The sequence below is a fragment of the Aquarana catesbeiana genome, linkage group LG03 (assembly GCF_042186555.1).
Source record: "Aquarana catesbeiana isolate 2022-GZ linkage group LG03, ASM4218655v1, whole genome shotgun sequence".
In the NCBI taxonomy this organism is placed as follows: domain Eukaryota; kingdom Metazoa; phylum Chordata; class Amphibia; order Anura; family Ranidae; genus Aquarana; species Aquarana catesbeiana.
Window position 1 is genome coordinate 423,363,553 of NC_133326.1, and position 15,212 is coordinate 423,378,764.

General features: G+C 41.8%; 1 protein-coding gene across 2 annotated transcripts in view; it reads right to left on the minus strand.

The window, feature by feature from the left end:
* LOC141132411 (A disintegrin and metalloproteinase with thrombospondin motifs 2-like) overlaps positions 1-15,212 on the minus strand; it is a 1,679,109-nt gene that overhangs the window by 413,337 nt on the left and 1,250,560 nt on the right. For both annotated transcript variants that reach the window (XM_073620760.1, XM_073620761.1), the window contains exon 14: positions 5,568-5,691. In XM_073620760.1, the coding sequence (XP_073476861.1) occupies positions 5,568-5,691 (124 nt within the window). The remainder of the gene's footprint in view (positions 1-5,567; positions 5,692-15,212) is intronic.

A 15,212-nucleotide genomic window follows, 5' to 3' on the forward strand; every position in this document is an offset into this window, starting at 1 on the left:
TGTATGTGTAAATAAGGTAGTTGTCAGCAAGCAGGGAATTCTGGGTAGAATCTTGGCAGGAAGTGAACCATCCACCATTCTTTTCAACACATTGCAGGAAACAAGTCATGTCTTTCGCAATCTATCGTCATCACCCCTTAGAGAACTTAAAAAGTAAGTTTTTATTATTTCATCTTGTACTGTATATCGTTGTTTATGCAATGTATGCTGTATTGTATGCAATATTATACTTATTGAGATCTATTCCTGTTATTTTGTAGTTTCACCTGGCTTGTTCTAATAAAACTGAGATCAAAGAAATATGGTATCTACAGTTATTGAGATAAGGAGGTTTAGCTAGCTGTCCCAGAGACAGAACAGCCAGCAAGATAACGGAACAGCGCCACCTTGCCATAGCATAATTTACTGCACTCTCTGCTGAATAATGTAATAATTATATCAGAACAGTGTAGGTGAGTGGAAACACAGCCTCTAAAACTTTAATGTTGAACCTAAAATCCTCAATGACAATACTACCTGGGATGCTTACATCTAATAACATAATTATATTCCAATGCCAAATGCAGATTTAAAAAATATATGTAGCACTAGCATTTTTGCTTGTTAATATAATGCAATGCTAGTCTATGAACAGTATTATAATTTAATATGTGGCACCATCTAGTGGCCAAATTGTGGAATAGACTTTATTTTATTTTCCTATTTCAAGAACGTGAGAAAATATTACAGGAAGTGACTGTTTGTTTCCTTTTCACAATAACCTACCTACCCAGAATGCCGAGTGATTTACCCAGGAACACTCAGTACTGAATTGCATGCTGGGTAGGCTATAAAAGGCCCCCGCACAGCCATCTTAGGGCTCTTCTGGACGCATGGCCTGCCTGTGAGGACCTGTGCGGAGGTGTTCCAGGGAGTTCGGCCTACACCTGCTGCACAATCAGCGACCCTGCTGTGTCAGTGAGCTGTAGAGACGGTGTGACGGAACTGGGAAGGATCCAGAGATACCTGTCAGAGCCATCAGAAGGTCCCGGTCCATCTTGCAGAGCGGAGCGGTGTAACGGCGACGGCTGGTGAGAAGCAAGACCAAGTACACCGGAGCAGAGCTGACTAGTTCTACAGGCCTGGTTGGGTGAGAGGGCTGTCACCCATAGTTTCTTAATGCACTTTTGTACAAATAAACCATCAACACAGTATTGCTGGGACCTGTAGTCCCACAGAGAAGATTTTATTTTTAAGGACTGAGTTGAACAGGCCTCAAGCCTGACTTTCACATTAGTACTAACACTGTGTTAGTCAAAGTCAATTGCACCGGAGACAGTTGTAGGTGTATTACATTACAAGAATAGTTCCAACATTCATTCTACTTTAACTAACCCTGGTTTATTTAACCGTTGGATTACAATTTATAATTCATAAATAGCTAGCAGAAGACAGAAGAAGAAAAGACTGACTCTTTCAATGCAAGGCTTTGCATCCTATTTTTGGTTATTAGAGAGACTGCATTCTAAAGCAGGGGGAGCTCCCTGGGGATTGCATTTGTGCTTTATTTACTAACGTTGTCTTCTTGTGGTTACAAGGGCGCACTGGAAGAGGGAAGGTGCCCAGAATTAAAGTGTTTCCCATTCTGGCATTAGTCCCACTTGGAGACGCACTTCCAGAGACCATTTAATATAACTTTAGGTGTACCAATTATTGTGTATACTTATTGGGCTGTTGCATTATGTTTGTGTGACAGTCCAAATATTGTAATACTGCTTTTATACCAATTCCAGTAAAATTACGTTTCTGGTTGAGTACAACTTGTGTGGAGTGTTGTTCCTTTTTCAGCAGGTGGACCATCATGTACCCAGGTAATAACAAAAGTATATTATTTTTGTATTACACATTATGGGGTTATCCTTTACTATTAGCTTCACATTAACATTGAGTCAAGTTACAGGGGGTGTAAAAGACAGAGTACAGGCCCAATCAAATACCAGCAGCTCCTTTGGGGGTCAGTGCTACATATAAATAATATATACCAATGTGAACAGAGATATACAAATATTAATATAATATACAATTTCTAGTAATCTGTAAACAATGGTAGATAACCCACATAATACCAACACTATAGTAGCTAAAAAAAAAAAAAAAATTAAAAAATAAGGGCAACCGCCATTATCTTACATCACTCTTTGTGTAAATAGTGGAATATGTCCTCAATGGATAATATATTAACTTAAACCAGAATGGACTAGGAGAGGACCCATACAGGTAATCATACCCATTGACATCGTAAGGACCTCATAATTATCATATATAAATGCGTTTAATAAATGTGTATAATATAGCACATCTATATGGTGGAAGCTTTTGAATTGATATATAATGCCTAATTTTTTTTTAAAACAGGGGCATAACCAAAGGAATTCAAATAAGTGTTCCAAAGGTTACCACCCCTAGCCATAGTGTGAAGCTCAAACCAACTCCTTCAGGGAAAATTACTACCAAATGTATAACATAATCTAGATGTGTCTCTCCCTAAAATACACAATCAATGAATCACTAGAGTACCCCAAATAATAATATTACCTATTACTAAGGAAACACCCTAGGTCAAATTCCTTGTTTAACCCACCTGGCGCCAGGTATCCTAATTGGTGTATCCACCACAATTCCCATTTACTAATCTCCCTTATAAAATTAAACCCTCTCCAATTTCGTTTTGGTGACTCTATACCCCAAAATGTCATTCCTTCCGTGTTTTGATCCCTAAAATGGACCGACAAGTAATGTTTATCAAACCCCTTTTGAATGTTCCTAACTTGCTCCTCCATTCTTGCTTTCAGGGCCCTTTTAGTTCTCCCTACACAGTGAAATGCCCATGTAATTTGATTTACGTAGGGAGAAATAAAAGGGGCCTTAAAGCGAGAATGGAGGAGTATGTTAGGAACATCTGAAAGGTGTTTGATAAACATTATTTGTCAGTCCATTTTATGAATCAAAATAACCAAAACACAGAAGGAATGACATTTTGGGGTATAGAGGCACCAAAACGAAATTGGAGAGGGTCTAATTTATAAAGGGAGATTAGTAAAAGGGAATCATGTTGGATACACCAATTAGGATCCTTGGCGCCAGGTGGGTTAAACAAGGAATTTGACCTAAGGTGTTTCCTTAGTAATAGGTAATATTATTATTTGGGGTACTCTAGTGGTTCATTGATTGTGTATTTTAGAAGAGACACATCTAGATTATGTTAAACATTTGGTAGTAATTTTCCCTGAAGGAGTTGGTTTGAGCTTCACACTATGGATAGGGGTGGTAACCTTTGGAACACATATTTGAATTCCTTTGGTTATGCCCCTGTTTTAAAAAAAATAGGCATTATATATCAATACAGAAGCTTCCACCATATAGATGTGCTATATTATAAACATTTATTAACACATTTATATATGATAATTATGAGGTCCTCACAATGTCAATGGGTATAATTACCTGTATGGGTCCTCTCCTAGTCCATTCTGGTTTAAGTTAATTATCCATTGAGGACCTATTCCACTATTTACACAAAGAGTGATGTAGGATAATGGCGGTTGCCCTAATTTATATGTATTTTTTTATAAATTTGTTAATTATTCTTTAATAATTTTTTTAGCTACTATAGTGTTGGTATTATGTGGGTTATCTACCAGTGTTTACAGATTAGAAATTGTATATTATATTAATATTTTTATATCTCTGTTCACATTGGTATATATTATATATATTTTTTTTTATATCTGTATTTGGCATTGGACCATAATTATGTTATTAAATGTAAGCATCCCAGGTAGTATTGTCATCCAGGATTTTACGTTTCAATATTAAAGTTTTAGAGGCTGTGTGTCCACTCACCTACACTGTTCTGATATTATTATTACATTATTCAGCAGAGAGTGCAGTAAATTATGCTATGGCAAGTTGGCGCCGTTGGGTTATCTTGCTGGCCGTGGTTAAACCATGTTAGTATTATGAGAGATACAATGTAGTCTCAGTGTATAAGGACATTGAACACCAGTGTTATGGGCTACAAGAAAATGGCCGCCACTGTATATCATTAGCGGGCTACTAGAAAATGGCCGCCGCTATAGTATTTATAAAAGACATACAATCCGTCCAATCATATCCCCCTGAGGAAGAGACATCATATCCCTGTGTCGATACGTGTGGGGGAGGGGACAGGGTGGTGTAGGAGTCAGCAGCTGGTCTGTTTGGAGCAAGGGGACACACAATCTCAATATTTTTATGCTTGTCACATAGGGGCTTTTTGCTTAAATAAATATATATTTTTTATAAAACGGTATCACACTATCCAGTCCTCATTTCTCATATACATGTGGAGACTACGTCATTGGACAGCATAGGATATCCCAGATCCATCTACACAGAACTCAGAGTTGGTTCGCTGGCGTGTTTAGACCTAACTTAATTGGAAGGTTACACGCCCTGAGGTGAGCATACTCACACGGGGGGGGGGGGCACTTAGACTTTAGTGTCCTGACATCTCCCTTAGTTGTGACAGCTGGATATTCCTGATGGATATGGACTTTGCTATTCAATTTGTTATTGGTGTCATTAACAATATTTTTGTACTAGTGTAGTTATGGAGCCTTTTTAACTTTGCTGACTCATTGGTAGTCAGGGGGACAAACTGCAAAACTTTCTTTGCTTCTTGTATCTAAATGTGTCTTAAAGTGGACCTTCAGTAATTTTTCAACTTTCCATCTATTAAATCTTCTGCCCTTGTTGTTTTAACTTTGGCTAGAAAAACATTTTTTTTTTTGTGCCAGTAATTACCTTATATATTCCACTTCCTGTTTCTTGTCTGGACATTAGCCTAGGCTTATGACATCATGCACAGCTCTCTCTCTAACTCTCGTGAGAGTTTGCCAGGAAGGGAGGGGGTATGAGTTATAAGAGGGCCTATGAGAGGTGCAGAGCTGGAGGTGTGCCCCTGTGTGTCTGTGTGAATCCAAGAAGTGAACAGGCAGCAGCTTTGGCTGCCCAGTTTAAATGGTTGCAGCCAGATTTAGCGGAGGGATATTTCTGCAGCATATTTGGCAAGTATAGAATCACAGTATATATAAAATATTATGCAAAGTGGTTGGAGGGAAGCTTCAGAATGGCAAACATGTTTTTATTACAAATTATGTGAGCAGACTGCAGTTCCTTTAACTTGTTAATCACACTACACCTGAGAAATACTGGGGATGCTTGTGTTGTACTTACCTTTGTACAAGATGAATACATTACTCTGAAGATATAAGATATATATTATACTATTTACATTTGTTAAATAACAGATGCTAATATCCTTACTACATTTCACACGTTTTCATGAGAGAAAAGCTACAAAATGAGACAGTACTATTTGTGTGTAAACATAAAAGCAGAAACAAACAATAAGAAAGTATTTTCTCAAATTAAATCACCCCATATATTGTTCCAATGTCTTTGTCCTTTTTTGTATTAATATGACATTTAAAGGACTGGTGTGCTTTTCAAATATTATAACCACAAATATCCCTTACTTAGTTTACCTTGTTTCCTTGGTGTTCTTGTGAAAGTTCCTTTTACAATTTTGCAGTGTGAGTTGTCACCACCACACACTCCACATTTGTCTTCTTTTTTAGTTGAGCCAATAACTTTGTCACAACCAACTTTCTGAAACCAAAGCAGAAAAGTGTAATTTGTAAACGACACAGTACATTTGAAGTTTTACATAATTGCATTAGACTATAGATAGGTAAATATGTAAAAATATAATTTTTGACTAACCAACAATAATGGTTTCTTTGAGTACAGGACACTGGCTTTTTAGGCATGGGTTATAGGCAGCTATAGTCGGATGATTAGACACTGCCAAAAATGAGAGAGCTGTGGGGACAACCCCCTGTATAACATCTGTTTCCCAGCTAACCTCAGCTTGGTAGCAAGCAATAGCAAGGTTATAAGAACCGAGAGAAAGGACCTGTATCAAGTACTGTACTCCATGAAACAAATTTTACTGGTAAGTCAAAAATTCTATTTTTTAGTCATACAGTATAGGACACAGGATCTTTAGTCATTACCTTGGAACATCCAAAAGCAGTTCAACTGAGGGGTGGCCAACAAGCCAATAAATGGCAACAGGCTCACATAAGAAATGAATAAAAAATGGCTCCACAGACTCAAAGAGAAGTTTGTAGCACCTAATGCCTAAAAATGACATCAGAGGAGGTCTGAACATTCACCTGGTAAAACATAGAAGAGAAGTATGGCTTTAAAAAAAAAAAAAATTCATACTCACTTAGATGACTGCAGCACTGATCCCGGTTGCAGCTGTACCCCGCCTCCTCTAAGACAGAGACGTGAGTGATCAAAGACCGTTGATCGCTCAGTTCTCGGTCTTCAGCTTGCAGAGAGCTGTTGACTGTCAGTCGCCAGCTCTCTACTCTGTCCCTCCAGGGCTCTCTGGAGCGCTGGACTGTGGAAAAGGAGGGGAGGGGGTGGTTAAGGATCTTAGCAGCTCGCTGAGAGACTGAGGCAGCTGCTGGTCAGCTGACAGTGGACTTTAGCCCGCTGTCTGCTGAAAACAGGTTACAGGAGTGTAGAATACACTGCACTCCCGTGCAGCTTTGGCTATACTTCTCCTTTAACAAATGTGTGAACAGGAAATCAGGTGGCAACCTTGCAAATCTGAGAAAAAGAAGCCGGATGCTGAAAGGCCAATAAAATGTTAACAGATCTGCTGAAGTGTGTCTTTACAGGGAAGGGAGTCCCCCTATCCCTTAAACCATAAACTCAAAATACAACCTGTATAATCCACCCAGCAATGGGATTGATGAGAAGCAGGGAGCCACCAGTGGGAATCCTAAATGAGGCAGTATCTGAGAGGTAGAGTATCACAGTCAAGACCTTTGGAGAGACCTTTTCTTGGGATTTTTTTGCAGAGCATGATATAAGAAGGGAAAGACAATGTCCTGGTGAAAGTAGGAGAAAGTTATCACTTTGGGGTGGAAAGAGACTTTAGGCCTAAAGATAATCTTTTCCTTGTGTAAGACTAGGAAGGGCCCCTTACAGGTTAAGATCACTTTCTTAGAGACCATCCCTGTAAAGGTGATAGCAATGAGAAAGATCACCTTGCAATGAGAAAGGCCCAGGTACTCTAACCAGTAAAAAGCATCCATTGATGAGCTGAGGATCCAACTAAAAGATGTTGGCTGACAGGGGTAGGAAGAGATTGATTCTATAAGAAGAAATCCTCAAGGTACCCCAACACATGAATTCCTTGTGCACAAAGCAGAACTAAGACTGGAACAATCGCCTCCGTTAAAATTTGGGGAACATGGACAAGCCAAATAGAAGGGAAACAAATTGGTAATGCTGATTGCCCACTGCAAAACACAAATAGCATTTATGAGGAGGAAAGTTGGGCCTGGGCAAGTAAGCGTACCAAATGTCTATTGGCATTGACCAACCTGGCAGTTTGGTGCTTTTGAACCCTTATAAACAAGTTAAATTTTTTTAGCTCCAGAATAGGTCTGACTCCTCCATTTGCTTTAAGAACTGTAAAGATGTTCGAGTAGAAGCTTTGAAAGCATCCTACTTCAGTACTCAAGACCCACCTCTTCTAACAAGCTGGACCCACAGGATGTACCAAGCGCCTTGAGGTGATTCAGTTCGCATTTGCAGCTCTATACAAGTCATTCATTCATTCAGTATAGGGATAATGACCAATTGAGACAGGAGTTGCTTAACAGCAAGAAGATTGACCCACCTTTTCAAAGACAGAGGCAAGTTTGGAAGCAAGAAGCGGGTAGGAGGCAGAATGCAAAAGTCAAGTTTGTAGCCCCTAAAAATAATACTCTGGACCAAGACACTTAAGATTTCCTGTGACTAGAAGTATGAGAAGGCCTACAGATGTTCCCCTACTCTAACAAGTGGGGGTGCCCTATCACTGGAAAGAGGCCATTGAGCCATCCTTAGCCAGTCATGTCTTCCTATGAAAGTAGGTTTCTGTCTTAGATTCAGAATTGGATTTTTGAGAGGAGAAAAAGAATAATCCTCAACTATTACCTTCTCCTTAGGGAGTGTCTCTGTCTCAAAAGGCAAAAGACCGACTTAGGAAGGGAGGCTGAAGGGGCACACACCTGCTATTATTGGTCCCTATAAGACCTGAAATTCTGCTCATGAAATATTACATTGTGGTAGAAAATCCCTCTCTAAATAAAAAAAAAGGAAGACCGTGTGACCAATGGGCCAGCAGAATGGCCAGAGGAGGGCAGGGAGTTAGAACAGGGGCAACCATCTGAACAAGGCTAAGACATTGTGTGGATAAACTACTTCCCCTGTTGGAACTATGTGCTGAGCCTGGGCTAGAGAAGCCATTTGACCCTTGTATCGTGTGCTTTTGATCCGTCATGTGCAGTCAAATTTTGTCCTCAGAGGGTAGTCATGAACTGCACTGATGTGAAAAACCCAGGTATCAAGTTAAGACAGCTGAGCTGTGCTAAGCATTCTGGGACAGAATTTGTTGCAAGGTTGGGTGGCGCATACAGAAAAATGAAGAGGCAAAGTGCGCAGTCTTAGACACTAGCCTGAGAATAAAGCTATGCAGGTGCAGTAAGCACCAACTTCTAAGGCAGGCAGGTGTACCTAGGGAACCACAGAGGGATTTCAAGCAGGCGCACTAACACTGCATTAACTCGCATCCAGTTGGCAAATGGCACTAATTTTTTTAAATGAACCCACACTCCAGGCCTAAGCAGCAGCCAATAGGAGAATTGTTGCAGAAAGTAACCCACGCACCACTGCGCAAAGAAGGTTTAGGCAACCCGGGCAGGAATGTTTACAGGAAATTCACCCTGCACTTACTGATGAAGTCTTCATGCAGGCAGGATAGAAGGGGGTCAAACCCCATCCTAGTTTGGCCCAACAAGATGGGCATACCCCCAGAGGGGTCTTTAAGGACAGGTATCTTCTGTTAGGGGACCATGGCCCCGGGACTTTAAAGCACCCTGCAGCTCACTCCACACATTGCACTGTGTGCCAAGAAGACCACCTCAGCAGAATCCAGTGCCTCAGCAATAAAACAAGCCAGCCCCACTTCTTCAATCTGCAGGGTCCAAGCATAGAGTCAACCGATCCAAAAGTAGAGAGAAGAGGTCTATCATCTAGGGACACTAGAAAAAAACATCCATAATAGAGTGGGAGCCTCCTCTAAAATGGCTGCTAAGTCAAGAGCAGCTCGCTCTCCCCTGCATACAAGGCCACTGCCAGCCTGCTTCAGTGAGGATGATGAGATGAGTTTAACCTCAGCAGCACTCCAGTTATTCCAACTTCACAGCACTCCTGAAGGGACCTCATCATGCAGATTGAAGTAGTTTTTATAAAGGCCATAACGGACATTTTAGACTGGATCAATGAGCAAAATTAGGGAGCTGGGAAATAGGGAGCTGGGACAACACACATCTGATCTTAAAACATGAATGGATGACCTGGAGCGAGATGTGAGAGATCATGATCAGAAACTGAAAGGAGGGAGGTGTCATCCCAGTAGGCACTGTATATTTTTCTAGAGGTAAGCCCCCATCCCAATTTTTGCCAAACCTAAGCACCCCCTGAAGGAGGTGATCAGCAAATCAGAATGGGAATTTATTAGAATTAAACAACCAAAGATCCCAACCTTTTATGCTCTACCGAAATTGCATAAATGTGTAAAACGACCAACAGGCAGACCTATATTGTCGGGGAACGGCTCAATAACAGAGAACCTCAGTTCCTTCATCGATGGGCATCTTCGCCCATTTGTGACCAATCTTCCCAGTTACTTATGCGACACTCCCCACTTACTCCAGATCTTGGATGGAATGACCATTCCCCCCACGTCGATTTTGGTGGCAATCGACGTGGAGGCCTTATACAGCTCGATTCCCCACAGCAAGGGCTTAAGCTGTATTCGACAGGTCATCTTACAAGATAATAGACTTAATCCAAAAATGGGTGATTTTTTGCTGGATTCCTTGGACTATATCCTACAACATAACCACTTTACTTTCAATGGCTCCCACTTCCTCCAGGTGCAGGGGGTAGCGATGGGGACCTCGTGTGCCCCATCGTATGCCAACCTGTACCTGGGGGAGTGGGAGCGCATGATTAACCAATCCGAGGAACTGGCTCCTTTCATGATGAATGTGAGCCTATGGCTCAGATTCATCGATGATGTCTTCCTTGTTTGGGACGGCCCACAAGATCAACTGGAACCTTTCCTAGAATGTTTGAACACAAATAATTTCAATTTGAGTTTTACAATGACCTTTGACAATTCTTCCATAACTTTCTTGGATGTAACCATCCATAAAGATGACAGGGGACGTATCAGCAGTAGTTTATACAGGAAGCCAACAGCGGGCAATACTATATTACATGCTAGCAGCTTTCATCCAACACCCCTAATTGCATCCATCCCTTTCAGTCAGTACTTGAGGACACGCAGAAATTGCACAGATGACACAACCTTTAGAAGAGAGGCTGATCTCCTGAGGGAGAGACTATTACTGCAGGGTTACTCTAAATCATGCCTCAAAAAGGCCTACAATCGGGCAGTAGTAAAACCCAGGAAAGAATTGCTTTACAATCCATCCTCTAAAAATATCAAGAAGAATCCAATTTCGATTATAACCAAATACTGCAACCAGCATGAAACCTTCAAAAAAATCGCCAATAAGTATTGGCATCTTCTTTCAATGGACCCCACTATAGGCCCATATGTGAGCAAACACCCGGTCTTTACATTCAAAAGAGCCAGATCTCTCAAGGATTACCTGGTGTCCAGTGAATACCACGATTCCGGACACCAGGATCCGTGCAAATACCCAGGTACATTTACTTGTGGGGGGTGCAACTACTGCCGCTTTATGAACACCACGCGCAATATAACACTCCCAAATGGCGAACGTTACCGCCCTAAACACTATGCGAATTGCCAAACAGCTAATGTAGTCTACCTACTTTTATGTAACTGCTTTTGTTTCTATGTGGGCAAAACTATTCAGCCCTTTTGGCAACGCGCCTATCGACACATCCTATCCATGCAGACCAGTAATCCAAGCCTCCCCCTGGGAAGACATGTGAGAGACCTACATGAAGGAACCACTCCGAAGATTTCCTTCCTGATTCTAGACAGAATACACCCTGGTATTAGAGGAGGCGACACCAACAAAATATTAATGCAGGCCGAACAAAGGTGGATTTTTCGCTTGAATGCGACTATGCCACCTGGCCTCAATGCAACCACCTCCTTCAGACCCTTCCTGGAGGGTTTCTCCTCAGGAGGATCTGAATGGGAACCTCCACAATAGGATCGCCCCCCCCTTTTATTTAAATTGAGGTAGTCCTTTGCCTACCTGGACTATCTGTATTCCTTGTTTATTGATTATTATTTTTTACCCACTATAGTAATCTCGTACTCTCACGTGACTGGATAAATACATACACTCTGGGAATATGCCCCTGGCCAGGGATGGTCTTTGGAATTGATAGGACACATAAACTAATAAGATTATAGATATATTCATAGTTTGAACATGTTATTCCTGTTTAGCCTGTGATATAATATACTGTTTAAAATATATAATGGAACAACTCCTTCCTGTCATTTCAGGACTTTTTCTGATCCAGTGGGACCGTCCCTCCCGACCACACGGAGATCCATCAAGTATCGGTGTTCTTATATTCATTCTCTTTTTACCTCCTCCTTCTTTGCTTTTCTCCTCCTCCCTTTCCTAGGAGGATTCTCCCTCCTTCTCCTCCTATATGACTGCATTTTCTCTTCTTTCCTCCCCTGTTTACTTTCTGCTGTCACTTCTCCATTCACTGTTACTTCCTTCTTTACACCCTTTTCTGCATGTCTGTGTCCCCTATTTCTGTTTTTTTTTTTTTGTTTTTTTTTGTTTTTTCTTACCATTTATCCAATCACTTTCACTCATTTCCCTTCCATCCATCCAGGCCTGGGCTGTGTTGTTAGCTCACTCAGCGCACCCGGGGGAGACCGAGGAGCGCTCCCTTCAGAGCACTCCCGGACCCCCCCCTCTCTCTGGCAGTCCGTGTCATGGATCTCCACGACAACAGGCACGCCAGCTCTGCGCTGCGGGACTTCTAGACGCATGGGGGAATCCTTCACGTCGTGCTGGCTCCGCCCCCCGCCGAGCACAGCGCTGTTATACATGTCCATCCCCTCCCTGCTGTGGATGCTTTCACTCCAGGGAGTGTTTCGTGGGAATGACGCTATGCGTCGCTCTGCCCGGGGGATATCCTAGACAGACATCTCACGTCCTCCCTAAAAGAGAAAAAAAAAAAAAAAAACCTTGTGACCGCCCCATACTCATGGTTCAGCCAATCAGGCTGCTGATTGGACATCCCCACCCACTGCAATTAAACACACATTTAAACTCCTCCAGCACTGCATTAATCAGCTGCTGCTGACACCGCACAGACGTGCTTGGAGGAAGCTGAGACAGGCAGGTAAATGCATGGACCCCCTCTGGTTGGGATGTTTGGAAATTTTACAGACGGTTAACTGTTTACTTACCTATAATATTTCCCTGATGTGTTTTATAATCTGCAGACTTATGCGTACTCACACCCAACCAGGGAACCTGCATATTTCCTTGGACTCCTGCCCATTTTGATTCTGGGGTATTATTCAAATACTTCCTGCTGCTGAAATTGGGACCCATGATCTGGTTCCTTTTATCCTCAGTTTTTAGGTACGTGTTATATATGTTCTATATTGACAATCTCGGGTGAATCTGCTAACCCCAATACTCCTTACAACTCTGAGAATAGTATTGTATTTATACTAGGCTCTCTTTTTAAGACTCTCATTGAAATATTTTCATTGCAGCAGGATTGTACTCCCCACCCTCTAACTCCATCAAACAGGCTGTCTCAAGCCTTCGCAGTGAGGGGAGGACTGTGTCTGTTCTTATATTGGGGATATCCTTTGTGAAGCAACCTCAGTCCACCCTGGTTCTTTTTCCTGTGATTCACCTGGTATCTTCCCTATCTTCTTGAGCCTCGGTTCTGTGATCCCTGTGTGGCCTTGATGGGCGGCAAATTCTTGATTCGCATTGGATGCTGATAATGTCCCTGGGAGTGTTTATATGAATCTTAAGGGGTCAGTATGAAATCTCTGCATGTATATGCCTGGAACTTACTAAAGATGTAACATATGTTAATGTCTATTGACCTTTATAATGTAAACTAGATGCTCTCTACTGCCTCCTGCTGTGAATGCCTGAGATATTCATCCATTTATGTTTGCTCTGCTTTTTGTTAATTTTTCTAGATGAAATATCCATTTTGACCAATTGTCATTACCCCTGAAGAAGAGGTCAACCCCTTTTGCTTACCTCGAAACGTCGGGTTCTATGATCATTGGTTCTTTACTACCTGTATCATTGCATTTGGTCATTTATTTGTAGAATTATTTTTTCCCATTTACATGCATCCATTTTATTGTCTATATGGTTAGGTCATGTGTAATGATTTTTAGATGCTAAATTAATAAACTACAATACTTTTATACAAAAACTATAAACTTCTACTACTTTCTACTTTATTAGAGGTAACCCCGTGAAAAAAGTCCCGCTAGAGGAATCGCACTCCTTCAGGGGGTGCTTAGGTATGATCAGAAACTGGAGGGTCTCCGTGATGAAAATAAGACCCTCTTGCCACATCTGAAAGATGCTGAAAGTCATTTCAGACGCTCTTATCTGTGTCTTCGTGGTGTCCTAGAAACTGTCATGGACCTGCAAGCTATGGTTATGGCACTGCTGCAGGAGTTGATGCTATCCATACCTATGGAACGTCTCGAGATAGACCATGTGCTTAGGTCACCATGGAGAAGACAACCCGATGGCCCCTCCACGGGACATCATCGTCCAGTTTCACTATTATCGCACTAAGAACAGTTGCTCCAAGCAGCTCAAGACAAATTGGAACTTTTTTTCAAGTGATATACTTAACAACTGTTTTCTGACCTGGCACCACCTACAGTTGCAAAGAGGCAGGCGAAGAATCCCCAGTTACAAACTTTAGGTGAAATATCACTGGAAGTTCCCATTTGCCCTCCAATTCTCCTATAATGGCAAAATGTACTCTAGCTCGACCCCTGAAGCTCTACAAGCCATTTTGGAAAATCTTCAGCTTGTGGATCCCACTCAGCATCATGAACAACCAGCAGCTCACTCTCCCAGGAGGTCCCCGTCACAGCCTTACATGGCTCTACTACCTCGGGCTCTCCATGAGCCTCCAACCTGACAGAAGTGGAGGGTTGGCGAAGGCCAGTGCTCCCCAGAAGAGGGATCTCCCAGGGGGGTTGATATCTTCTACTTAAGGGCCACCTACTAGACAGAGGTAACAATAGTTTCATACTACGCCCCAGCACACCTCAATTTAACCCAGCATGGCATAAATATACCTTCTACTCTTATATTTTCACATATCGATCATGTGTTCCTTTCAGTTGCTGCTATTCCCCTGATGCTAAACTCCGCTATTTATCTGGTAACGTGGACCGATCATTGCGCTGTGGTCATCACCATTTCAGCTCTAACGCCCAAGTCGATGGATCTCACTTGGATACTGAATCCATCTTTACTGTCCAACTCAAGCTACTGTCTTAACATCTTTAGCTACAATTCAACGATACTCCCGATATCTCCCCTATTACTTTATGGGAAGTCCATAAGTCTGTCGTTAGGGGAAAATGCATCACTTTGGCAATGCAACTTAAACACGATAAACGTACCCACCTACAGTAACTTGAACGTAATTTTCACGCCTGTTATACTGAATTCATATCTAACCCGACAACAGTGAATTGACTGTTATATGAAAAGGCGTGAATGGAACTAGATTTATTATTAGCGAAATTAGCAAAGAAAAGGATTTGTCTCTCCCATAAGACTTACTATGTAAAAGCCAATAAACCTGACACTTTATTTGCCCTCCGATTACCTACTCTTGACCAGACACACAGACCAATATGCCTTAAGACCTCAGCCATGGCTTATACTAGTAACCCCATTAAAATCGTCCACAAATTCCATACCCCCATATCCACACTCTATTCGCCTTCTGACACTTTCTCCAAACAGGCAGACGACCTCCTGACACACGTGCATCTACCTACAGTAATA